Source organism: Festucalex cinctus, chromosome 10 (genome assembly GCF_051991245.1).
Source record: "Festucalex cinctus isolate MCC-2025b chromosome 10, RoL_Fcin_1.0, whole genome shotgun sequence".
Classification (NCBI taxonomy): domain Eukaryota; kingdom Metazoa; phylum Chordata; class Actinopteri; order Syngnathiformes; family Syngnathidae; genus Festucalex; species Festucalex cinctus.
In genome coordinates this window covers 17,357,602-17,384,907 of record NC_135420.1, presented here as the reverse complement: position 1 = coordinate 17,384,907, position 27,306 = coordinate 17,357,602, and the positions used below count along the sequence as shown (strand labels likewise).

General features: G+C 39.1%; 2 protein-coding genes and 1 long non-coding RNA gene across 3 annotated transcripts in view; 1 reads left to right on the top strand and 2 right to left on the bottom strand.

Moving 5' to 3' along the window:
* The first annotated feature begins 2,695 nt into the window (after positions 1 to 2,695).
* lhx4 (LIM homeobox 4) lies at positions 2,696 to 14,601 on the top strand. The gene is made up of 6 exons (XM_077535466.1): positions 2,696 to 2,890; positions 5,949 to 6,120; positions 8,014 to 8,216; positions 9,184 to 9,338; positions 9,434 to 9,605; positions 10,952 to 14,601. Exons 1-6 carry the CDS (start codon positions 2,812 to 2,814, stop codon positions 11,338 to 11,340), a joined length of 1,170 nt encoding a protein of 389 aa, XP_077391592.1. The 5' UTR covers positions 2,696 to 2,811; the 3' UTR covers positions 11,341 to 14,601.
* On the bottom strand, positions 5,001 to 8,779 carry LOC144027696 (uncharacterized). Its single transcript, XR_013285510.1, has 2 exons — positions 7,570 to 8,779; positions 5,001 to 6,099 (listed from the first exon to the last, which is right to left on the bottom strand). It is a non-coding gene; the product is annotated as an uncharacterized LOC144027696 (long non-coding RNA).
* Positions 14,602 to 21,975: 7,374 nt separating the features above from the next.
* Positions 21,976 to 27,306, bottom strand: part of acbd6 (acyl-CoA binding domain containing 6) — a 31,563-nt gene continuing 26,232 nt past the window's right edge. The window contains exons 7-8 of the mRNA XM_077535467.1: positions 25,040 to 25,070; positions 21,976 to 22,581 (exon numbers count right to left, since the gene is read on the bottom strand). Coding sequence (XP_077391593.1) covers positions 22,427 to 22,581; positions 25,040 to 25,070 — 186 coding nt within the window. The 3' untranslated portion in view covers positions 21,976 to 22,426. The remainder of the gene's footprint in view (positions 22,582 to 25,039; positions 25,071 to 27,306) is intronic.

The window sequence follows — 27,306 nt, the reverse complement described above, 5'->3', positions numbered from 1 at the left end:
AATAAAATGAAAGTGAGTGGTCAGGTGACGTTTGACAAGTTGGCTGAACTTTACGGTTATTAGCGTGCAATGAGCCTATTAACGCCTCGTCCGCGCACATACACACACGCGCGTGCGTTATAATGCAACTGTCTCTCTCTTATAATGTGATGTAGCGTACAAGAGGGGGTCAGCTTCAATCAGGGAATGGTGGAAAATATCATTTGTGACAGTTGGAGGCAATGCGGGCGACTAATTACCCAAATGGACAGGAGCTGTCAGGAGACTATAACTATTCCCTAATACAATTTGCCCCCCAAGTGCAATTTCATTTTCTCTTCCGTCGGAGGTTGCGTTGCCGCCTGCCTGCCTCCTCTCATCTCTGCCCTGCTCTCCCTCGCTACGCTTCTTCTTCTTCTTCTGCTCCATCTTCTGACTTCCGCCACCAAGGCTGCTTAGGGGGACTCTTGGTGGGATTCACCTGCCGGATGCAACACTCTGTGGCGGGAAAGGTGAGGAGGAGGAGGAAGGTGAAGAAGAGGAGGAGGAGCAGCAGAGATATGAGATGAGGTAGGTCTGCCCGATACCAAACATCATCAATCCAAACATTTATTGTTGTAAATATTTCCCTCAAAGTTGTAGTGCATGAAAACTGATTCATTTTGGGGTCATAAGATGGCGGGGTTTTTTTTGTTGTTGTTTTTTTGTCCGTGAGTGCGCGCGCGTGCAGATGTCAATAAAGTGAAAGATGAGCTCTAATTAGAGGTGGTGGGTCAACGGCGATGGCAAAGGAGTCACCTCGTGTGAATTACTGCTTCCGTCGAACACGGCGTTGCTTTCTTCTCAAAATCGAACGGATATTTTTTGTTGTTTTATTATTATTATTATTATTATTATTATTATAGGTATGTTTCGGTACAATGCTTTTCGTGAGACAAAGCGAAATTTGGGGGCATAATCAATTCAAATAAATGCTAAAGCTGTTTTGATAATGATTTTTTCATCTAACGTTTATTGCTTTACTTCACATTTTGTGCCTATTATTAAAAGTGTTTTTTTTACGTACTAACAACGTAGCTACTATTTTTGCATCGTTTTGATTTCCACCTGAAATTTTTTTAATTAATAATTAAATGTAATCATTTCTGGGTAGGCCATATGTGGATGATTAATATTTTTGTGTATCATATTGTTGTGGCATTGCATAACAAAATGTGCCTTGCATAATTTTGGCAATAATGTTTCAATTAATAAAAATAGATCTTTAATATTTATATTACATTTTTGGGATGTGAAAAGCAAGATTGATTTCGTCTATGATATTGTCACATTGATACTGATTGTTACGATTATTTGATGTGATATGCTTCGATGTCACGGATCTACTCGTGCGCCAGCTGTTGTGAGCGTGCAGGTGATTGTCAGTGGCGGGAGCGAAGCTAAAGGCTCGCTTCTCTTCTCTCACGTGAAGTCAATTGGAAGCGACCACCGAGTTCATCGAGCTTGAACTCGCTGTTCCAAGCTGCCTTAAAACCTCCAATCACTTGTGCCACTGTAACGTCAAAGTGACGTCAACACTTAACTGCGACAGATAGCCGATAGTCCAAGAGCTTTATTTTCCTCCCTCATGAAAACAAACCTGAAATCGAACAACAACAACAACAACAATAATAATAATAATAATAATAATAATAATAATAATATTCTTAATTTAATTTAGCAACAACATTCCATCGTATTATATGAATGATATTAATTCTTTGGTGAAGCATGGGCACCAATATTCCAGTCATTAAATATTACACTAGCTTACATAGAAGAAAATAAGATTGATAATTTGATAGTCTAGTATAATAGTCATGGATAGTATAGTTGTAGTATAAGTTAATAGTATCCTGTTTGCCTATAAGTAATATTGATTGTGATTCCATCTTCATCATTGTTATTTGCAGAATAAGAATGTGCCTGTTGAAAATTGTTGACATCCCGTTTACCTTCAAATATATGATTACTTCAATAATATAATTAGTGTCTGTCAGTAAAAATGATATCCTGCTGACATATGAGAAAAGGTTGATTGTGTAGTTCAGCATCACATGATCCTTATAAGAAAATACAATTAATAGTAAATGAGAATGTGAGATTGGATATTTTTGCTTCAATAAGAAAAACATGATTGTCTTTGTAGCACAATGGAATAAACACTTACATGTACCTTTGCTTGTATATAAGAACAAAAATGATGGAGAAAATAGCACCTGTGTAATTACTATGTTATTACTTCAATATGAGAAAATAGTTTTGAACAAGCATTAACTTATCACCAGCATCACCCATATTGATTATTGTTTAAAAATGGCTCTTCACAAATATGATAGTAGGCCTGAAGTTCCTAGCTGAGAGGTCATCCTGATGGTGGCCCCGGGCTTCCTCTGGGGGCCACTCACGGCTGCAGCCAGCTATTTATGAGCGCCAGCATCCCAATGCCCGCCTTTCCACCTCCCGAGGATGCAGCTCAAAAGAGGAGGGCGATGTCGGAGAAGCCCTCCCATTGGCCCCCCGGCGAGCCTGCGCCGTGATGACGTCACTCCCCGCCGCCCCTGCAGGACTCTGCAGCCCGTCTTGAGCCTCTCCAAAAAAGAGCTCGGCACGGCCCGGCACAAACGCGGACGTCATCCATCCCTTGTCGGACGTAAACGGAGCGGGGAGCGACACCAGTACGCCTCGTTTTGCTCTTTTTTTTTTTACATTCTTCTTCTTTTTTTTTTTGACAACACGAGAGGGGGGGAGAGCGCCCACCGTGTTGCGGGCGCGTGCGCGTGTCGGATCACGATGATGCAAAGTGCGGCGGTCCTCCCCACAGAGAGTCCCGTTAAGAGTTTACCGGACATCCTGGGAGTGCCACTGCAACGTAAGGAAACCGATTGATCCTATTTATGCAGAGATATATAATATTTTTTATTTATTTGTAGTGTTATTAGTGCTGTACGAGGACGCGGATCACATTTGTACACGTTGATTTTTTCCATGTTGTTAACGCAACACATTTGCATTATTATTCATTCTTGGTTTGATTTTATTTTTTATTAAAGCACCTTAGTTTCAGTTTATTTAATAATGTGCACGGCCTGTAATTTCCCTGTTGAAAGGCCTTTGCTTGCGCGGTTCATTTCATCCCAATGACAAGAAGATATCTTGAAAAATATGTCCAAAAAAAAATAAATAAATGACCGTGCTATAATCTTTGTATTTATCATAAAACCACATAATGTAAATAATGTTGTGACCTCATTCTGTAAAGCTTTACTCAAGCTGAATTTAAAAAAAAACAAAACACGTTATTGCCTACTTAAAAAAACGTTTAGTACGTTTCGAAATAATATATTTTAATTATGACACCGTTAAAAAAAAAACCAGACTATATATCCTATATATGGTGGGATTATGCTATTTAATGTTATAATTCGAGGCAGCTTAAAAGATTGGATAAAGATCCTGCCACTCAGCCCCCTGCAGTGCCAACATCCTGCTTGCATTTTCTTTTTTTTAAGAGGAATAAAAGAGATTTCTTTTACTGTCATGCGTGGAAATTCGGACAATGAATTTAATATAGGGAAGGAAAAAAACTGTAGAAAATGGATGCATTGCGTGTGCGTGACCTCTTGCATAGTTGAGGTGATGAAGATGATGAGGTTCAGTGTGATGATGAGGAGCGCAGTCATGGCAACCGAGATCAGAGAAAGCATCATTCTTTTTTGAAATGCCCTTTAAATAACTCACATTTGTTAATAGTCACTCAAAAAATGATGCATTCATAAACCAATTTTAAGTATACGAAAATGGCTGAGCTATTTTGAAATATTTTGAATATCTTGACTGTTTGTAGAAAAAGGTCAACAACAAAATAGCTTGAATGATTATGTTTTTTTTTTCGTTAGTTTGTTTATGTTATTTAGAAAAATGATTTATGTCATCATAATTGTCCTCAATTTGCCGACAAAAACAGGCGCGTTTTCTGCAGTTAAAATAACAAATTGTTATCAAACATTTTGAGCAGCATAGTACTTGTGTTGTTTATTTATATTGGTGCATTTAAATATTTGTCACCGTTGCATGAATCAAACGATCACTATAGTGGCTTTTATTATTAATAATAATAAAAAAGTGTTATTTACAACGTGTGTCAATACCATCACCGTCTCGAGCTCATCTGATTAAGAGAAAGTGTAAAATGATCAACATGAGCACCATGGACAGACACACACAAGTGCCAATCTTTCCATGAGAATATGCTTTTAATCGCAATTAAAGTAGGTTCATTAAATATGCATGAAAAACATTAGATTGCATACATGTTAATAACATTTTCTACAAACTGAAATTGCACACCTGTTTTACGAAAAACCTATGGCTCATTTCAAACGTGCCAATTTCTGCATTTTAGTCCTGACATTTTCTTTGTTATAGCTATTATGATATGATAACAATACATTTAAGTACAATTGTATTACCGTTTTCCTGTTTTCTTTATATGGTTATTGGGTTTGAAATCACATATAATGAAGTGCAGTGAGGCCTGCAGGGGCATCAAGATCAGTTTGTCATATAGGTTTTTCCCTCAAGGGCAATTATGAATGTGAAAATCATATACAGCTAAATCAAGTCATATTATTATGTCACTGTTTGAATACTTTAAAACATATATGAATTATAGAGCAGAAGTCACAGAAAATACAAAGATGTCAATAAACACTTAAGTTAAAAATAAATTCCAATTTTAGTTCCCATGAGAAAATGAGAAGAAAAAATCAATTCCAGAAAAAACAAAGTAGACATATGCACTATTTGCTTCATAAGTTATAAGTGCCACATAGTTTTATTATTATGTGATGGGTCAGATTTTGACACACAGGCTGTAGCAAGAGTGGCTATGTTTGGATTTTATTGTTATATATTTTTTCCAACAAATTGAATTTGAAATCATATGGTTTGGAAAATGGTGGCAAGCCAATATTTGAGTGTACAACAATATTCTACTTCTATTTCGAAGGGATTTGGTCATGCTTGTAAAACTGCTTCACGTGACGTTGACAGCAATTCAAGTTTTTTTTTTTTTTTTTTTTTACAAAATGAAACAAGAAATATGAAGTAGATTCACACTTGGCTTTAGAGGCCCACATCAAGGCATGCCTCCAGGATTTTTTTTCTCCCGGAGATAGATGTGCGTTTGACCAATAAGAAAGTATTTTGTAAATATGTTTTCGAATATCAAATAAAATGCTGGAGGGGCTCAGCTTTATTTATTTTTTTATTTTTTTTAATGGGATTACAGCACCGGTGTAGCACCATCCATGGCCACATCAAATAATATGGTGGACCAAATGTGGCCCCCGAGCATTAGGTTTAAAATACAGCTTTGAAAATTTCTCCAAGGGCCATATTAAATTTATGAAAAGGTATTCAACAATCAAATAAATATTTGTTATTGTATTTTAGGAGGATTTGAGGGTCAGATACTTTTTCTTTTTAATAATTTTTTTAAACAAGATTTTCAGTAAATAATCATGGGCCAAAGGTTTCCCATCCCAATTTAGCAGAACCAGTTTTGCACTTAAAGGGACAGAACTGCGATGGGTCAAATGCAGAGGTCAAATTTCCCGTCAGTGTACAGAGCAAACTAAAGATGATTCTATTCTATTACAATCTATATTTGCGAGGAAAGCTTTGGAATATTTCCCCCCCGTCTCCCAACCTTCCTTTATATTTTTTCATCTAAGAAAATCAGAGCGCTGTTTGGTAGCCCATCAGGCTTCTCTGTTCTGCCTACCGCTGTCAATCATACACATGCAATGCAATGACAATATTAAATATCACCAGATGAAGTAAAAATATCTTTTAAGTGCAAATAAAGACAATAAAAGTGATGGCAAGGAATGTTAAAAGGTGAACGTGTGTTCCCCACCCGGCAGAGATCCCTCAGTGCGCCGGCTGCAGTCAGCACATCGTGGACAAGTTCATCCTGAAGGTCCTGGACAGACACTGGCACTCCAAGTGCCTCAAGTGCGCCGACTGCCACACGCCGCTGGCCGACAAGTGCTTCTCCAGGGCCGGCAGCGTCTACTGCAAGGAGGATTTCTTTAAGTCAGTCTCTCCTTTGTCACTTGCACCTTTTTCTCATGACCTACTAACACACGTTTTTCTGAGGAGCTTCCTCAAATGGGTGGGGGGTGCGTTTCATCTTCATTATGTAATGCGAATTGTTGCTCTTTTTATGAGAGAGGAAAGCGGTGGAATATTTTTCCTATCATGGCATATTTTAGTACATATAAAGCCATCCAAGAAAAAAAATACAATGCATTGTTCAAAAAGTAGATGTTGAAAATATGTATAACATATTAGTATCTGTCCATGACCCATATAATGAATCGCTGACCCAATTTTTGTGTTCCGACCCACTATTTGAGAATCAGATTTAGCTGATCAATTCATACATTTAAAAAAATAGTCTTGCAATTAGTTTTGAGGCACTACAAATGAAAATGTGTTGAACATTTTATGAGTTTTCGGCAGTTGCACACTTTACATGTCATCACCAGACACATTTGGTACACCTGCACTATCCAATTGTTACTCTTTCATAAGTTTTGTTTTTTGTACTCTTGTTTTGATTATATACATATAGAACTCAAAAATTGCGCATATCAGTTTAAAAAATAATCTTTGGTAATTAATTTAATGCATGAACCTTTGGGGATGATTTTAAATATAATTTTAAGTAGATTTATTTTGATATTAACCGCAATAAGGACGTTTGAAAGTGTGTCACACAGAAGTGACATCATCTAGCAGCAGCCAATAGAAAAGGACTTTCAGATGACGTTGCTCCCTAGTGTTTTTTTTTTAATATTACGCATAAGTAATACACATTAAAAAAAAAAAAAACTACAACTAATACTGAAGCTAACTAAAACTGAAAAAACTAAAACTAAAACCACCCTTAAAACTTATTAAAATTAACTAAATTTAAAAAAGAAAACTCAAAGCGAAAGGAAAACTAACTAAAATGAAACATTGCAAAACTATAATAACTATAATATAATAATAAGGGACACAATGAAAATTAAAAATAGACTAAATTGTTTTCTGTTTTTTTTTTAAAGACAATATACAAAGTGTAGATGGAAAATGTTTAAAAAAAACACACTTGTAAAGGATTCAAATGATTATATTTGATGGTCAAGGCTCATTTCAGGAAGTGGGGAGAGACAACAAATGCTATTTGTATGTAGTAATCAGATTACTGTGCAGGACACTTTGCTTAATGAAAAAAAAATTACAGTTCATTTTATTGTGCATTGATACATGTTATTGGATAGGGATGCAAATGACACCAAGCAAAACAAAAACAAAAATGCTTACTGGTTGTATACATTTTGCTTCATAGAGCTGTTGAACTCCCATGTAGCTACATATTTTCTATATTATACATATTTGTCTGTGAGCATTATTATCTTTGCAATGGTGCAGTTTTGCTTCAGCTCCCCCTGCAGGTGTACCTAATGTTGTGTCCTGTGCGTGTGTATGCCTCACCTTGCTCTTTTACTGTGTCAGGCTCGCTGGTGTGATTTAGAGGCTCTCCTGAGTCAGTGTTTTATTGGTCCTCCTGAGGGTGTGTTTACTGGGAGCACCCTCCTCTTCCTCCTCCTCCTCTTCATCCCCTCTACTTCTTCTGCAAACACATCAACACACGCGCACACGCAGACACACACGGCGGCCGCAGTGCATTGATCTTCTCCATCCATCAACTCGCAGACAGGTCTATCGTTAACAGAAATGCATTCCAGTGCTGATTTTCCCCCCCCCGCTTCAACAGCTGGAGCTTCTATTAACGCAGGCGGCGCGCCATCACTCTTGACTGCAGTCGAGAGGAAAAGACACACTGAGGCCGTCTAGTATGGGGAAACTACTTTCATCTCAGCTGGTCTCCGTCGCTACGGTCCGAAGCTGACGTTTCGTCTTTCTCGCTCCCCGCAGGCGCTTCGGAACAAAATGTGCATCCTGCCAACAGGGGATCCCTCCCACGCAAGTGGTGCGGAAGGCGCAGGACTTTGTGTACCACCTGCACTGCTTCGCCTGCATCATGTGCAGCAGGCAGCTGGCCACCGGGGATGAGTTCTACCTCATGGAGGACGGCAGGCTGGTGTGCAAGGTGGACTACGAGACGGCCAAACAGAACGGTCAGATACAATTTGAAATACATGCAAAAATAAATTGAGGGGAAAAAATAATGGAATTTCGGCCTAGACTAAATTTTGAGCAAAACTAAACTGAAATCAAATCCAATGTACATATTAAAAACCTGACTGAAATAGAAAATAAAATACTACATACTAAAACATGAAATGAAACTATAAATATAATAAATAATTTTTAAAAAGCATAACAAAACAATGTACATAATTACATGTCCACGTTAGTATGTCGCAACATTTTCTGAGCCAAGGCAAATATTTTAAATGAGAAAAATCCCACAGCACACCCACCAAATAAAACTGTCACAATAAGTTCACAGGTTACTTGAAGAAGCTACTGCCATCTAGTGGAAGCACATTTAATTGTTCTGCGTGTCACTATACATCACTGACATAGAAAGATTAACAAAGATATTTGTAGTGAATAACTGTAAAGTATTCAGAATAAATGTTCCTTAAGTATTTATTATTATTAATGTATTATTTATTTAAGTATTTTAGTAATTTTGCTGTGTACGAGAAAATGTGTCTATTCCACAGGTGTCAAGATTCGGTCCTTGAGGGCCTGAGTCCTGCATGTTTTTGAGGTTTCTCTACTCTAACACACCTGATTCAATGATCAGGATAATTATCAAGCTCCTGCAGAGCTTGCTGATGAGCTTATATATGAATCAGCTGTGTTGAACGTGGGAAACCTCTAAAACATGCAGGACCCAGGCCCTCGAGGACCGGACTTTGACACCACTGGTCTATTCTATGAAAAACAAACAAAAAACTATTAAATACTAATCACTCAGAAATGTTAAGTAAATTTTACATGGAGAGATTTTGACTAAATTTGACTAGAGACTGGACTGCGGTACTCTGATACACATAATGCACCTCAATTGACACACATAGAGAGTATGCACAAGCGATCACTGACCTATTTTGTCCTGTGGATGCTTGTTAGATGATTCCGAGGCGGGGACCAAGCGACCGAGGACCACCATCACGGCCAAGCAGCTGGAGACCCTCAAAAGTGCCTACAAGAATTCCCCCAAGCCGGCACGACACGTCAGGGAGCAGCTTTCCTCCGAGACGGGCCTCGACATGCGAGTAGTGCAGGTAGATGTCACTATTTATTGCCAAAGTTTCATGATGATCTCAGGTAGGAAGATGCAGATGACACAAGATCACAATTTTGTTTCCTCCCTTGTCAGGTTTGGTTCCAGAACCGCCGAGCGAAAGAAAAACGTCTAAAAAAAGACGCGGGCCGCCATCGCTGGACTCAGTTTTACAAAAGTGTTAAACGCAGCCGAGGAGGGTCGAAGGTGGAGAAGGAGAGCTCGGCGGATGACGCGGGAATCAGTGACAGCGAGCTGAGCTTCAGAGGTAATACAAATAAAATAAAAGTTTTGATAAAAAGCCGTAAACCTCGTCATATTTTTGTAAAGATGCAACACTATAATATTGAAGTTAAAGTGTAACAAAGTGACAAGGTTAACTTAGTTATTTTAAGTGTATACTGTATAATTTTATTTTCCTAATATTACACATTTTCTTCTGGAAAAATGCAATTTTTTTTGGACAAAAATGGGACTATGTTCTCAAAAAAAACTTTTAGTTGTTGAAAATATAAGACTTGATTATTGTAATACTACACCAGTTGCCATATGTGGATGTGAACATTTTAAAAATAATTGTAAATTATTTTGGGGACCCTCAAACTACAGTTTGCGGCCTCCTTGGGCCCCAGGGACCCCAGTTTGAGAACCCGTGCTTTATTAAACTGTATCTATTGCACGTACCGGCCTGACGGAACATTCTCGAAAGGGACTCGTCAGTGTCATGACATTAAGTGATGCCGCAAAATGTTGAAGTGCAGTGCTGTGAGTGTGTCAGCTATCACATTTGTCTTTGTCTTGAGTTTCTTGACGTCTTTGTTGTCAGGCAAATGCGAAATGTGGTTGTTGATTCACATTGCCCTCACACTCCTCAGACGCATCCTGCAGCCAAACACGGGATCCTAAGTAGGATGAAAACCCATTAGACAACCTTATAATATAATATATTCCCAGACACCTTCCTTAGATGAAACTTATATCATCTTTTTACCTGATAAAATACATTTAAATTGTAATTTCGGCATGTAGGAAAAACCATTTAGTGGATTAGAAAGAAAGCTACTGACAAAAGTATTTTTGTCCATCTATCCCTTTTCTTATGGCACTTATCCTTCATTAGGGTCACTGTTTACCCATAATCTAATTAAAATGAAATGTCATTAATCAGTTCTTGCCCCAAACAATCATCACAAGTTATTTTTTTTATAAAGAGCAAGCAGCGAATGAAAAATTTGTCAAATAAAAGTTGTGAGTTAAGGTACTTGGTAAATTCAAAGTAACTCCAAAACTAAGCTAACCCAGGTGAGCTTAGGCAGCCAGTGAAGAGAGGCCAGGATAGGGGTTATGTGTTCCCTCTTACGGGCACCAGTAAGGAGACGAGCAGCAGCATTTTGGACAAGCAGGAGACGCTTGAGGGAGGACTGGCTGATTCCAAAAAGGACATGTAGTCCAGTATTCCGAGTGACAAATGCCCTGTGTATAAAATGGCATCTATTCTGGAAAACAGTCCCTCAGAAAAGTTTAAAACAAAACCAAAAAAGTACTATACTGTCCATAAAAATGTACTCACTGCACTAGTACCTCATATTTGACACGATCATCTCTCATTGTCAGACGACCAGGTGCTGTCAGATTTGGGCCACGGCAACGGGCTGTACGGCAGCGTCGGCGACATGACGAGCGGCGCGGTGCTGAACGGCAGCTTCTCGGTGGACGCGGCGGGCCAAGCGTACCACGACATCCGCGCCGGGAGCCCCTACGGCCTCCCGCAGTCGCCCTCCTCCATCGCCTCCCTGCCCGGCCACACCCCCCTCCTCAACAACCTGGCCTTCACCATGGACGCTCTGGGGGCGCAGGGCGGGCCTGGCGGCGTGGGCCAGGCCCTGAGGGCCATGGCGGGCGGCCCCACCTCAGATCTGTCCACGGGCAGCAGTACGGGCTACCCCGACTTCCCCACCAGTCCCGCGTCTTGGTTGGACGAGATGGACCAGTCCCAATTCTGAGGACGGAACACAAGCAAGATTTTTTTTGTTGCCATCAAGCCAGCAGTTAAAAAAAAAAAAAACACAAACGTTTCAGCATTTATTCGATTTGCTTGATGTCCTACACTACTAGTACACTCTCGGTCCTCACTAGTAAGACAATTCAGTGCACTAGTACAATGACTATGTTTGACTAGTAATGTTTCGTCCACTACTCGTGCCACCCTAGTAGAACAAATTAAACCTTGCTAGTCGACCACTGTGCTGCACTAGTAGCACTACTAGGCCTAACTAGTTGCCATTTGTCATGCACTAGTAGCCTCTTGGACCTGACTCATAGTTATACTAGTAGGACAACTACATATCACTAGTTAACAGGTCAACTACATATCACTAGTTAATCATAACCACTACACCCACCAAGCAGAAATGTCATACATACAGTATTAGAAAATGTTACTAGTAAGACACAGCGGTTATAATAGCTGTTCTACTAGTGTGCTATATTGTCTTACAACTAACAACTACCTTCTTCTTTCTTCTGTCATACTGTTTCCTTGATATCCATCTTAAGGTCCATGCACTAGTAAGCAGAATTACATATTACTAGTGAGGTAGAACTGTGCCCTAGTTGACAAAATGCACAGTATTTGTCCTTCTAGTATGCATACATGTCGCACAGACAGTCATCGTAATTATGTGACTAGTATGCTGAATTGTCTTACTAGTGAGGACAAAGCGTGTACTAGTACCTTATGCTGGATATTTTTGATAAAACTCCCATGTACTAGTGCACACTTTGTAGTCAATAGTAATGAAATTCAGCAGACTAGTTGTACTAGTAATGTTGTCCCGCTACTAGTTATTAAACCTTGTTGTGCTAGTCACACAAGGACCAGCAAGTAAGCCCAACTAGTACGCATCTAAGGTACTAACTAGTGCATACTTTGTCCTCAAAAGCAGGACAACTGACATACAAGTAGAACACCTTGTAAAGATGTGCACTAGTTGACAACTACGTGCTACTCGGACTACTGTTTATTGACATAAAATGTCAACTAAAGCAGTTTTGCCTCACTAGTGTTTACAGAAATGTCATGCAGTAAAGGAAATTAAAACTTACCAGTATGACAGTCATTCTATTAGTGCGCTAAATTGTCTTACTAGTGAAGACAAAGAGTGTACTAGTACATGGACGTTAAACTGGCCGTCAAGGATATGGAATAAAGGCTGAAACGGCGTTCGGTAGGTGTCGGCGTGTGGTTAAGGGGACACCAAGTGAAACTCAACAGTGCATCTTGCAAATGCTGACTTGCTGATTGTGAACTTCTCCAAAACGGGACTGACAACAAACCACAAGGAGGCTCGGACAAGAGTGTCAGTCCGGAAGCACCCGCATGTTTCTGACGGATCGTCCCGAGCCTTTTAGATGCACTTTACTCTCCTCCAAGGAAGGAATGAGAGAAAACAGGCGAGGGGTATGCACAAGGCTGACACAGTGTCGCATCGGGGAGGGAATTTTACAAGCACTGTGGCACAAGTGTTCATTTGAAAAACTCACATGGACGTGTTTATTTATTTTTTTTCTACTACGGGGTGGAGGCCGACGTGGGACGCTGATTTTTTTCGAACTTAACGTATATCTGTGGCTGCTTGACTTGTTCTCGTCTGTGTAACGAAGTGTTGCGCTTGAGGACGCGCGTCAGTGTTTTAATGTTCACGAGTGTCCAGTGACAACATTGAAATGACTTTTCAGTATTTAATTTATTAAACAAATGCACGGATGCAATGTGGTGAATTTTTACAGGACGTAACAAATCCCCCCCCCACCCCCCTTTTTTTTAACATATGCAAACCATTGATATGCTCTGGTGCACGGCCTCAATCAATTATAGGAAAATTAATGATTAACAATTGATTAGGCGTAATTTTTTTAAATATGAATTTTTGGAAGAGTCTCTCGCTCTGAATGTTCTGAACTCCTGTTTCCACAACAGACTAATGCTGCCTAGACAAGTCACACTACAGTGCACGTTTATGCACAGTGGATATAAAACGCCTACACAAAACCTTTCCGCAAATTAGTCATTGACTTGAACTGGCTGGGCTGGCAGTAAATGAATTAATGTGACCTATAACATGTAGAACACAATTCAACCACATTACTTTTATTTTCAATAAAATAAAATAAAATAAAAATTAATGCTGTGTAAGCTCCCTTCGAACCATGGCTTAGGCGGTAAAATGGGTCTGCGAAAAAGCCAGGAAAAGCCTACTAGAAAAGCTCAAGTTTATTTATTTATTTTTTAATATTATTATTTTTATATATAAAAAATGGCGGCAGGTGTTTGCTGACTCCAGTTAACATTAGTTTAATTCTGAACACATCCACATCCCCAGTTATAGGAGGGTGTGCACACTTGTGCAACCACATCTCAGTTGTTTATTATCACTTTCCCTCAAATTTTTGGATCTTGCTGTACAGAATGTAGGTCACATTAATAATGCAAAGTTTTGAAATAGGTTTAGGGTTTCCCTTTGTTTGACAATTCAATAAGGGTGTGTAGACTTTTTATATCCACTGTAAGCTCAACTTCATTTACTTCTTTACACAGCAGCGCTCCCAAGAAGTGTTTGCTTTCGTTGATTCCAAACTGGATTAGTCACCAATCATAATTAACTGGACAATTTAATTAACCCTTTTTTTTTTCTTTCCCCCTTATTATTAATGGTCACATTCAAGTTAACATTATTGCATATGAGAATATTTGTGGAAGTAGAAGCAATTTTTCGGTGATGACTGCTTGGAGGCCAGCTTGACCTGTTGAAAACACATCGCAATGCGCCACGTGCATCCGCGCCTTTGTTTCGGCTCTGTACTTCCCTCCGTCTGATCCGGGCTTCTCTTGATAATCTCCTCAGTGAAGCGGTGGGTCTATCTGCTCCATCTATCTGGCCGCGCCCACTATCATCCTACTTACGGAGGCCAGATGTGTTGTCAGCCTGTTCTCCAACGGTTTGGCCTCCGTGTCACTGGGATTAGCAAACAGTGGCAAGGCTGAGATATCTTACAGTTCAGTTCGGGGCTTCGAAAGCAGATTTGTTTTTTTTTCCCTTCAAAGTGCAATCGTTCAACCAACTGGAAGAGGACCAATAGGTGTGTGAGAATTCTGAGAGATGAGGATTAACCCCAAGGCTATTGTGCACTGAGAAGAGAGCACACATACTGTATCGTCACGCTAATGTAACTCCCTGACTACATTTGTTTGTTTTTTTTTGTTTTTTTTTGCGAAAGTCAAATTCTTACAGAAAATGACTTTCTATATAGTCTAATGCAGATGTTGCAAAAATATCTCAAAGGCAAAAGATGAGTAGGCAGGTCTGTTATTAGTGTGACGATATTGTTCGTACTACTGTCGACCACCGCTATATGCGGGGGTTAAGGACAGGCTGGCCCGCGAACAGCAAAAATCCAAGGATAATTGACACCAATTGAAATGCAATGAAAGAGAAAAAAAAATACCAATAATAAAAATAAATTAAAACCCTAAAAAAAATCTTAAAAAAACAACAACAACAAAAAAAAACACACTAAACATCCACTACAAATTTTCTACAAAAAAAAAATTGGAAATGGGGAAAAAATAAAAATAAAATAAAAATAAAATAAAAATAAACAAATAAATATGCAGGAGTTAACTGTATTACGTTCAATTTCCATTTCTGAAATCTGGGAATATATAATGGCGACTCTAAAAATATCTTCCTGTGTTGCTCACAGCCACAAACATTTCTGGGGAAAACTCAAACGTCAATTTTAAATGAACGCATCCTGTCACACACATTTGCTGCATTTTATATTCATGCATTTTACTTTTGTCGACTGAAGAGATTAATCAAACGATCCCTATCGTTCTTTCCCCTCTCCGTTTGAAACGTCTAAAACCATCACAACGGCTTTTTCTGTCTGCGTTGCCTCAAAAAGTTTGCATCTTAATTGTTGTAAATGGTGTACAGTTTGACAACGTGTTGATCGTCTTGTTTCATGAGTGCTATTTATTATTATTGCCATGTGTCTTTGAAAAGATGTAAAGGAGAGCACTGAATTTATTCATTTATGCCTTCTGTGTAATGGTATGAACTGTGTACAGTCAAATCTATATGAGGAAAATAAAAATGGATTGTCTTTTGGGTTAAAGTCGGATGCTTTGTCGCCAATATCCAAACTAGGCGTTTGCATTATTTTTTCCCCGTATGGAAACGCTCCTTAGAGAGAGTTAACCCGCAAACTCATTTAGCCATTGAGAGCATTTACCACACACTTAGACCTCGATTCAATTGTGGAGATCCATTTAGCAGAAACAGCAGACAGTGGTGGGTCAGTTAACAGTGATTGATGCGCTCTCGGGGTGGGGGCGACCACAAAGACACATGACGTGACGAGGGAAAAAAAACAACAAAAAAAAACAAGTAGAGAAACAGCTGTCTGATCCTGTCAGCGTTAAAGAGACTGCAGCAGATTGTTGGAGCTCGCTTTAATCCTCATGCTGTTAACTAATTGTGCAGCGCTTTGTGAAATATGTGTTAATAATCTCTCTAGGCAGGAAGATCTGTAAACATGCCGTACACAAACTAGCGGTCACTGTATAGTATTTCATTTAAAGCAGGAGTGTCCAAACTTTTTCATTCGAGGGCCACATGCAGAAAATCAGAAGGACGCAAGGGCCACATAATGTTATGAAGAGAAATTGTGTTTAGCCCTAAAAATTGTACAAATAATTTATTTGTGCTTTTGCATAATAGAAAAATACTACAGTATATAAACCAATTTATTTGTAATATGGCAGTAGGGTTATTATAGTTTGGGAATTTTTCATTTTAGTTAGTTTTAATTAGTTTTCAGGGTGGTTCTGTCAGTTTTTATTAGTTTAGTTCTTTAAAAAAAATGCTTAGTTTTAGTTTAGTTTGTTAGTTTCAGTATTAGTATTATTTTTATTATTATTATTATTTTTTTATAAATGTGTATTACTTGTGCGCAATATTTAAAAAAACAGCATGGGAGCGACGTCATCTGAAGGTGCTTTTCTATTGGCTGCTGCTAGATGGCGTCACTTCTGTGTGACATACTTTCAAACGTCATTATTGCGGTTTATATCAAAATAAATCTACTAAAAATCACATTTAAAATTATCCCCAAAAAATTCATTACCAAAGTTTGCCATAATTATAGTTAGTTTTGTAAACATAAAATGTAGTTTCAATTAGTTTTCGTTTTTTTAAAAACATTTTCGTTTTTATTTTATTTTGGTAAAAATATTGTTTGTTTTTTTTATTTTAGTTTTTTCATCAGTTTTAGGTAACTAAAATAACCTTTAATGGCACCAGTTTTTGGATACCCTCCCTTCTTACTTTGACCAACTCCAAACATTTTTATTTTATTTTATTTGAACTGAGTCAAATGCCATTTTTAGCATATGTCGCGGGCCACTGAAAAATGGACGGCAGGCCGCAAATGGCCCCCAGGCTGCAGTTTGGACAAGAACTGATTTAAAAGGATGAACCTCAAATAAATTTCAGATGTCCCAGCAGGCCTTTTCACATATTCACACCTCACATTTTTTTTGGAAGCCTGAAGGATTTTTTTGTTTTTTTTTAAATTAATTTGCCAACACTGACTTCTATTTAGAACTGTTCATAATTCTTTTCACCTTGTCTAAGTCTCAAGTTCCAAAGAAACAAAAGAATTACAGAATTACAGCCCCCAGAAAATATTCATCTTGGATTCATCAACCTTTTTTCCCCTCGCATGTTTGTGAGATTTCAAATGTTTTCTTTTTTGAGGGGGGGGGGGGGGGGGGGTCACCCCCATCACCCCCAAAAAGTCAATAGCTGAGCTTGGAGCCCTGGCATGTGCAAAATATGAGAGATTGTTGTTACATATAGTAAACAGCCATTACTTACGTGAAATTCCTGCAACTTCCATGTTGCGGGCAGCCTCTCTCTTCTCGTCTTTCCATCAATTTTGAAGGGACGTCCATTTCTTGTCGTCGCTGTTGTGCCATATTTTCCCTATTTGATGTCTTCGCTGTGTTCCATGGTAGATTCAATGTCTTGGAAATTCTCTTGTACCCGATTCCTGACTGATACCTTTGAAAAACACTGCAGACATGGCTTGTGGTTTCAAGATGTGACGGCAAGAAGAATGTCAGGAAAAGCCTCCTAAAACATCAGACATTTGTTTATAAAAGCCTGGCAATTTAAACACGGGTGTGTAAACTTTTTATATCCATTGTACATACTGTAAGTCATGTGAACTACAATATATATATATATATATATATATATATATATATATATATATTTTACTGTGGCAGAGCTTTAACATCAAAATGCAAAATGTTTTTGTTTTGTTTTCTTCAAAAGATGGATTTTATTTAACTGGCTAAGAAGAACGTATAGAATCACAATGAAATTACACACCAGCATGCATCTATAAGCTCATCTGTATGCTGCAATGTCAAGCATTAGTCTGAGGGCGGGCCAAAGCAAACCCAAACCTAAGTGATATTGATTCGGTGTGTTTTAGCTATTCCTGTTGCATTACACAAACATCAACAATAACAACAACAACAAAAACGTAGAGTCAGCTTAGTTGAAGTTTGCATAAAATGTTACAAATGGAGTTGATTTTTATTTAAGCATTGATTGGCTGGACTATGGGCATTAATGGATGGGCTCTAATAGTAGCGCCTTACAAAGATAGAAAGCCACATGGACAGTTAGGATAATTTACACGCCACTTACAGCACTAGTATACAAATAAATCTGCGGCAACTCCAGCAGCGTTGCTTTTGAGAAGATGACAAACACAAGCACAAATGCCATTATCATCGATCGCCACGCTTTTATTACTAACTTTCTATAGGAAAGTCTTTTTTTTTTTTTTTTTTTTTTTTTTAAACAGATGAATAAATTAACATGCAAAACAGACGTGATTTGTTTTGGCCTGAGAGTCAGTCGAGCAGCTCTCCGACCGGATTTTTTTTTTTTCTTCGTCTCCTCATCGAGTGAACAATGATGTTCAGCGTGATGGAGTGAGTCTTAAAGAGAGCAGCGGCAGTCAAACAGAGGCCTCTCAATGACACACTCAAGGTTGTGAGCTTGGTGCTGTTTTAATGTGAAACTGGCCTTTTTCCACTCAATATCAGCGGCGTGTGAAGGCACCAGAGGAGGCGGGGCCACGCTGGTGAGGAAAACATGAATAATATCTTAGGATTGAAATTTGTTCAATGCCTTTCAAGGTTTGCATGTACTGTATTAAGAATGGAACCTTTTTACCCCAAAAAAATAAAATAAAATCATTAAACCCTTTGCTAACAATACCGTTGAGTCATTCTTAACTGTCATTGAAGTGTTAATATGTTTACTGACCTCCATAATTATAAATTAATTCATATTTCCCAATTGTACGAGACTGCACAATAAATTCAGCCAACGGTCTGGTACATACATGGTTGACACATGTAACAAAACCAACAGTTAACAAATAGTAAAATAAAGGACATTATGATTACATTGAAACTTTAAAGTAATAATGATAAAAAATTAGGCTTTCATGATCAGGATTTTTCGGCTGATCACCAATTACCGAGTTTGAAAAAAAAAATGAAAACTGATCACTGATTAGATCAGATGATGGAGCAATATATCAAAATAAACAACTTTTAGATTTACTCTATAGTCGGCCGCCGCCATTCACGAGGGAATTCATAGGGACTGGCCTGGCCCAGGAATAAGAGAAAAGTCACGTATAATTTACGCCAAGTAAAATGCATGGAGAGGAAAAAAAACATTAAGCCCCCCAAATTCTTCAAAAACTACTAATAAACATATCATGCCGCCCATTATTTTGCGGAGCCGATCAATTATGATGTCACTGATCCATCGTGCAAAGTAAGACGTTACAACCGATCATCAATTGTGAATAAAATGCAAAATATTGGTTGTTCTCAATCCAGCTGATCGCATCTTTAAGTCTACAAATGATTTATATTTTCGACCTTCATACATCATCTATGCCCTATTGTCTGGGGAAGTGACATCACATGTAGTAAACAAAAGCAACGGTTCACTACGTATCTCATTTTTCGGTGCGTTGACTCCTAGAGAACTAAAATAATTCCTGAATCCTTTTTTTAAATGTTTTTTTTTTTTAATATTAAAGCTGATAGCGATTCTGATGATTCATTTGCACAATTCTGTAAATATTTGCAAAAACATTCTCTCTTCCTCATTTGAAGCATTTTTTGCGTTGGCCAGACTTTGTGTCATCTGTGTTCTTTCTCTGTTCAGTGAGGCAGTAGAAGTATCCGCAGAAATAAAGTATTGTCAATGGGGAAAAAAAATCTATGACATAAGAAGAAGAGGTGGGCAAAACCGTCGCTAAATCGTCCCGTCATTGACAGATGTCCACCTTTCGGTGAGTGCTTCCGCATTTTTGCAAAGTCTTAAAAAACATACAAGGACTGAGCACCGATTGAGGCAGGTTGACGTCGTACGTTTTTTACAAGGTGTTGTATCATAAAGCACTCACTCAAAATGCGGACACACTTCCTGAAAGGTGGGCATCCGTCAGTGATGGGCCGATGTAACGACTCTGGTAAAAAAATAAATAAAAAATAAAAAATTCAAATCACTTTCAAGCATCCCACTGAGTATTTTTCTGTTTCCTACATGTTAGGCAAACAAGCACTGACATTCAAAAGCATCAGTAAATATTCTCTGAAACAATAATGCGGTTATAAAGACAAAAAGTGAAATGTCTTTTAACAAAATACAGGTATGGTGGTTTAGTGTGGAGAGGGAAGGAGCTGCGGTGCCAAAAAAAAAAAAAAAAAAAAAAAAAAAAAAAAAAAAGAAGAAGCTGAGAGGAAAATTGAAGGCCCATAATGGAAACATAATGGGCTTAGTGTCAGAGTCTTGCAGACGGGCCGAGGGGGGCCGCGCGGCTGCCGTCACCCTCTCTTAATTCAAGCTGGTATTACAGGCTTTAGGAAGGCACAAGACGAAGCCCCCCAACAGGCTTTAGCGATACACCCGCTGCCTAATGGCTGCATGTGGATGGAATCCATATGAATGACATGATCACGGAGACGCACTCCCTGTCATGTCTTAGAATACTCAAAAGCTTTCAACTCACGTGAGGCTTCTTTCATCGTTTCTTCCTCAGATTTCTTAGCGGGACGTTCGAAGTATTTATAGAGAAGACTTGTGTAAGAGCAGGTTGTGAGTTCACGGCATGCATACAATATAGTACATCTCGATTCTCTCTGGTTTCACCCCCCAACAACCTACGCAAAACAAACATCGAATGTGAAATGAGCGCAAACGTTGTCCGTGAGGGTGAGCGACAGACTCCAAGCAGACATGTTGAGACTGTTATCTAACACCTCCAATCAGGCCAGATTGACAGCCGAGTTAAACACCAGCGACGAGGGGCAAGGGTGAGACGCGTGACAGTTGTGCTCGAGAGAGGAGGATTAAGATGCGCCCTCTCGCCACTGTACATATTGTGTATTTGCGTCTTCATCAGGATGCTGTGGTTAAGAACTGCAATCCAGATTTAGTCTATTCTCATCTGTCAGTGTGTGTGTTGTACTGATCAGAGCAGCTTGACAAGTAAAGCAGATTTGGATGTGCACCATGTGCTGGTTATTTCGGCAGAACATCTGGATGGCTCCTATATGACACACAATTCCCTTTGTGTAGTTAAAACAATGGAGTTACAGTGGATATCAAAAGTCTACACACCCTTGCTCAAATGCCTTGTTTTTGTGTGATCTACAATTTCCACAATTCAATTGGAGAACAACAAAAATACTTTCAAAAAGGAAATAAACTGAAATGTGCTAGTAAAAGTGTGCACACCCCGCTATAACAGCAAATGGGGATGTGTCTAGACGTCCAGACTTCTATTAAATTGGAGTCAACGCATTTTTAAAGTACCTCTGATTAACCCCAAATAAAGTTCAGTTGTTTTAACAAGGTTTTCCTGACATTTTTGTAGTCACATCTTACAGCACAAGCCAAAGATTGCATCAGAGGGAGAAGAAGTCAGTTCAGTGAGGCTGCCAAGAGGCAGACAGCTACATTATTTGGAGCTGCGGGACTTTCTGGCAAGTGCTGGCTGTTTAGTCCAAGTGACAACAATTTCCTATCTTTTCTTGCCTGGGCGAAGGGGTGAAAAGAAGACACAAGCTTATCTTGTGAAAAACAGCCAAGCCCAACTCCATTTGGCAAAATATTATTAACAGTTGCATTCACCAGTTAGTGTTCTGTCAGAAAGCAAAAAAAAAAAAAAAAAAGTGCCACAAAAAGCCTACTAGAACAGGTGAACTTCATTTGGGATTAATCAAAAGCAAATTTAAATGATGGCAGTTGTGCTGGACTGGATATTTTCAATTCATTCTTCTCATTCTGTTATAAGTGGGTGTGCACACTTTGCAACCACATTCTCGCATTTGTTTATTTTTTACTTAACTTGATAGTGAAAACATAGGCCCCTTTTATTGTGCTTACAGATATATTTTTCTAAATAAAAAATGGTGAAAAAAAATCAGATCTGAATTGATTGCAGTTAATAAAAACGAGATAAAAATCATTTGAAAGTATTTAATGTTGAGAAATGATAGACAAAAATTCTTTGGAATGAAACAGAAGTGAATCATCAACCTGCAGCAGTGGTCAGAAACATCTAAAGTGGTTGTTGAAGATAAATCAGAATAAGTCTTTTGCCTCATCAAAAGATAGAAATTTGTGACAGTGCTGTAGATAAATAAATTTCATGGATCCAGCACCATGTCAGCCAACCTTAGTGGTTAAAGTAGGTCAAAAACAAATAGTTTCAAATGAAAATTAAACACAGCAAAGCCAACTAACCTGAAGTGATTAGGAGCAAAACAAAAAATCCAACACAAACTGCTGGGCTTGCACAGTCTCTCACCGGGGACGTGAGGGATGCTGGGAAATCTGGGTTGATGAAATCACAACGTGGGGGACGGGGGTTGTGGAGTTGAGGGGCAGCACGGCACGGCTTGGCTTGGCTGCTCTAGCCTTTGGGAGCGGTGTACTGGCGCAAGAGTGAAGAGATGGCGCCGGACTCTGTGACCTCCTCGGGAAGCGAGCCCTCCATGTCTTTGATGGACGGGTCAGCGCCGGTGCTCAGCAGGAGCTCCACGATGTCGCCAAACTCGCATGCTGATGCTACGCAGAGAAGAAGCTATTAGAGCAGCAAGAAATGTCACCGTATCTCAGGAAGTCATACTACCGCCTCGCAGTGTTCGTTTGTTGTGATGATGCCAAAACAATTTACTGGGTTTCTTCAAAAAATAAAAAAATGTATAGCTCAAGTCGTGCAGCATGGGAAACCATTCAATTCTGGTGCTGGCCCAGAAAAATGTGCTGATCAAGAATTTTCCTCCCTCCACTTTATTTAACATAACTTGGCTTTCACAATTTCCTTTATTCCTGAGTGGGCATTATATGAATTTTAATGACTTAATATAAGCACAATGTACAAGGTGGATAATGTGGTTAAGTTAGGTCAGGGGTCAGCAACTTTTACTGTCAAAAGAGCCGTTTTAGGCCAAATAAATAAATAAATCAGTCTGGACCCACAAAACATTTGAAGATTGTGATGAAGGAAACCACCTGTCAATGTTAGTCTGATGTAGTGAGGGCCCAAGAGCTGTACTACAACATAAAAATATGCAGTATCCAATACGGAAAGATTCATTTTCTTCTACCATTTGTCTTCCGATTTTGGATTTTTCTTTAACTTATTTACTTTTTGGGTGTAATTTTTCACAACTGTTTTTCATACATTTTAAGACTTCAACTTTTTGTCAAATTTCTGACACGTTTGGCAATTTTATGGACATATGGTCATTTCCTGCCTCTCCTACCTTTTTGGACATTATGGCTATTTTATTTATTTTTTTTTACATTTTCTTCTGCCTTTTTAACATCAAATTTCGGACATTTTTGGCAATTTTTGTGGATGTTTTATGGTAATTTTTGGTTAGTTGTTTTGGGTAATTTTTCATAACTTTGTTTTTCATACACATTTTAAGAAATTTCTGACATGTTTGGCCATTTTAATTCAAGTTTTATGGACATTTGGTAATTTTCTGCCTCTCCTACCTTTTCGGACATTTTATGGCTTTTTTTTTACTTTTTTAATGGTGATTTTGTTACATTTTTGGCAATTTTGTGGACACTATGGTAAAACTCGCTGGACTCTGTTGGACGCTGACATTTTATGAATATTCAATTATTCTTTCCGTTAAAAAACATCTAAATCAATTTGTTTCAAGAATATGTAAAAAATATATATTTCTACTATTTTTTTTTTTTTTTTTTAAGAGATCCATAGGGAGCGACAGGAGAGGGACTAAAGAGCCACATATGGCTCCAGCGAGGCAGACCCCAGGGTGAGGTGAATAAAACTGATCTCAAAGTTTGATTATCTATGTGAGCCATTTGGTAATAATGACAAGAGGGATTGTTTGTGCTTTACTGACTATCATTCTTTAACGATATGTTAGTGTCCCACCAGATCCAGTTGATAAGATTTTATTTGTTTTTCAACTTCAATTGCAACACTGTTCTGTTCATCTAAATTGGGATATTTGTAGCCTGCCCTGGACTCACACTATTTTAACCTAGTCCGTGGACCTCTGCATTATCAATGCACCTTTCGCCCTGCAGGAACCCCGCAGAGCCCCCCTTTCGCTCTCGCAATGTGAGCGTTCTTCCCTGTCAGGGTCTATCAACTGCTGCTTTTAAACAGCGGGCTACGTGCTCGGCCACGATCGCTGATGTCAGCAGCGGCGTTGATTGACAGCCAGGCCTCTTAACCTCGAAGAGCGTACGCGAGATGTGATGATACATCGGAAACGCTTGAGATGTGCGCATGTGTGGCTTATTTTTCTTTCGGAGTGAGCCCCGCACTTGAGTGTTTTATTTAGCCGCCGCCGCGCGTGTGCCACGTGGCTAACGTCTCGCCTGGGCCTTGGGGGGGAAAAAAAAAAAAAAAAAGATAAGAAAAAAGAAAAAGTAGCCAGCCCTCAGGGGAGCCATAGAGGAGGAGAACAATTTATGGTGAGCAGTAAACCCTCAATTAATCACTTGCCAGCCGCCACGGCCTGTGCAAAGAGAGCTGGAAATGAATTTTCATTCTCTGCTATTTGTCTCTCGGAGTTCATCGCTTATGTTTATTAGTCATCTTTTTACATGCCACCTTCCTCTGTTTTGTAGCTTATGTACCGGCGGGTGACGCAACATGGCCACCACCAAACTACCGCGGAGGGACAGATGGCACAGCCACACACGCAGGCTCAGAAGGACAAGGGAACCGCCCCTCAGGGACATTTGTGTTGGGGCCATGAGGGGGTCAGGGGGAGTCTGAGGACCGCCGCTGATTTCCTCGGGGAGGGCCTGGCGATTATTACACACACACACACATCACAAAACCAGACTGGAATCTCCACACAAGCATGCCGGATACAAACATGCCAAAGGACATGCGCACGAGAAACAGGAAAGCCTCATTAGGATGGAAAAGGAGCACAGGAAGTTGACGGGGACACATTTCCATCAAAGTGCAGATGCATTAAAAAAAGTTAAGAGAGACAACCCGCATCAACAGCTGCCTTCTTACCATAATGTAGCGCCGTCTGTCCTTCATTATCCTGTGAAAGGCAAAGACAATATTCAACAGACTTGTGACGAGCGAAGAATAAATCAGCACAGAGTTATGATAATAGAAATAAATTTGCAGCCACCAAATGCTGAAAATTCACCTGTTAGCATACCAATCAGTGGCTACTTGTTGTGGACGGCTTTAGCAGGATTTGTTTTCATTGGCCCATGGGGGGGGATTATGAGGAGATGAGGTATTGATTTGGGGAAACACGTGACTCAAAGCGTGATCGTGATCTGTCAGACTGCTTTGTGTCATTTTCTTGCATTCAATAATATGTTTGATTTATGTATTCCAACTAGGGGTGAGCGTTACAAATTTCCATCCGCAACCAGGGGATTTGTTTGGTTATTTATTTTTTGGTAAATATTTATTTTTAATGACATTGGATTTTTCTCAATGTTCTAAATTGAGATGTTTGATATCACATTTTTCAAATCCATACTAGTAGTGACCGGTGCTAAGTTCTGATACCACTAGTACTTTTGATACATAAAATTCTCCTCCCAAAACAACATCCCAATATAGCATTATTCCTTAAAATTGCATGAAAAAACGGTCACAAGAGAGTCGCCAATACTGGTATCAGCTATTGACCCAATACTAATGCCACCCAGAGGAGTTGCATCGCCCGACGCCCCATTGTGATCATCATGTAGTTTTTGCACGTTAGATTAGAAATACAGTAGCTAAGATGGAATCAACAGTGGCTCTACTAGTAGCAGTAGTGCTACATTGCATTTTGACACAATTGCTTCAAGATATGAATAATCAACACTTAATTCTATGCAATCATTATGTCCAATCCTCAACAGGTTACTTGTTTTGATGAGGCTCTCATTGGCTTTGGAAAGTGTCATGCTGAGCACAGACATAATTTTAGGGACGCTCTATTTAAAAAAAAAAAAAAAAAAAAAAAAAGTACTCAACTCTTGAGTAGTCAACGATACCGATACCACTAATAGTGTTAATACATAAACATTTTTATTAAACCAATGACATATTCTTAAAGAAAGACCTATATATCCCAATGTAGCATTACAAAATGCTTTTGTAATACACTTAAGAAATGCAAAATGAAAATGAATCCGTATACTTGGTTAATCGATTGAATAATCTATTGATTAATCAATTCTAAATATATCTGATAGAGACACCACTAGTCTCATTTCAAGCTCCTGATCATATTTCAATACATGTTTACTGAATTTAACATGGTAGCCATGTGACCCTGACACACATCATTCCATGGACAGCAGAGATGAGTGTGAAGAGTCAGTGGTCGTCTATGTGTGTGTGAATGGTACAAATGGTAGTTTAGGTTAAAGGGTCAATGGTAGAGACATATTTCTTGTTCGAAATGTGGCTTGAGGACAGGGCAAGAAGAGTGTGTATAGGTATAATAAGACCCAATCTATGACAGGCATCATCAACAGAAGATTCAGTTCTTAATCACTGCTCCAGCCAGCCTTTGCAGCTCATAATGATGATGAATGAGCAAAGTGCTGCCGGCGCCCTCGGAACAAAAGTCCAACGGGTTCACGTGATTGGAGGCGGATTAAAAGGCAGCAGATTTGGTGACATTTTCTGCTGTGCACTGAGCATACTTTGAAAAGATTAAAAACATGATGATGAAAGTGTGCATTTGTCTTTACCACCTTTCGTAGTTGAACAGTAACTTTTCTTTATCACTACAAAGTCTTCCTCGTGTCTTTTCTTTCATCCCCCTCTATCCCCTCCTTCCCGTCTCTCTGCTGTCATGACCACATCCACCTTTTCCCTCTTTCCCATTCACTCACCTCCTCCATCATAATCCCTCTGCTTTCATTCCCTCCGTTTCCTTATTCCCCCTCCTTCCCTCTCTTCTTCCATCCTCGCCTTCGTCAGTGCATGGCGATCCTATTGTAATCCTCTCTCTCTCTCTCTCTCTCTCTCTCTCTCTCTCTGTCTCGGAGGGCAGCACTTTGGGGACCTTCTGATTGGATTAGAGCTTTCTATTCCCTCTGGGTATATCTCAAACACAGATGCAAATCTCTACAAGTGAGTGGAAAACGGGTGGTAGTTAGCCCATGACACCACAACTGGCAGTCAGACTGGCAGATCCTATCACCGTTTGTTGGTGTTAGAACTGATAACACCGTACTAAAGTTTAAACAAAAAAATCATCCTCATTTATCACCGCAAATGTTTATAATGAAAACAAAGTAATTGTATATCAAATCATT

Bases quoted from the DNA above. Each gene is read 5' to 3' on its own strand.
- lhx4 (XM_077535466.1), top strand. From the start codon at position 2,812: ATGATGCAAAGTGCGGCGGTCCTCCCCACAGAGAGTCCCGTTAAGAGT. The intron at 6,121-8,013 runs GTCAGTCTCTCC...CGCTCCCCGCAG, and splicing joins TGCAAGGAGGATTTCTTTAA to GCGCTTCGGAACAAAATGTG. The intron at 9,339-9,433 runs GTAGATGTCACT...CTCCCTTGTCAG, and splicing joins TCGACATGCGAGTAGTGCAG to GTTTGGTTCCAGAACCGCCG.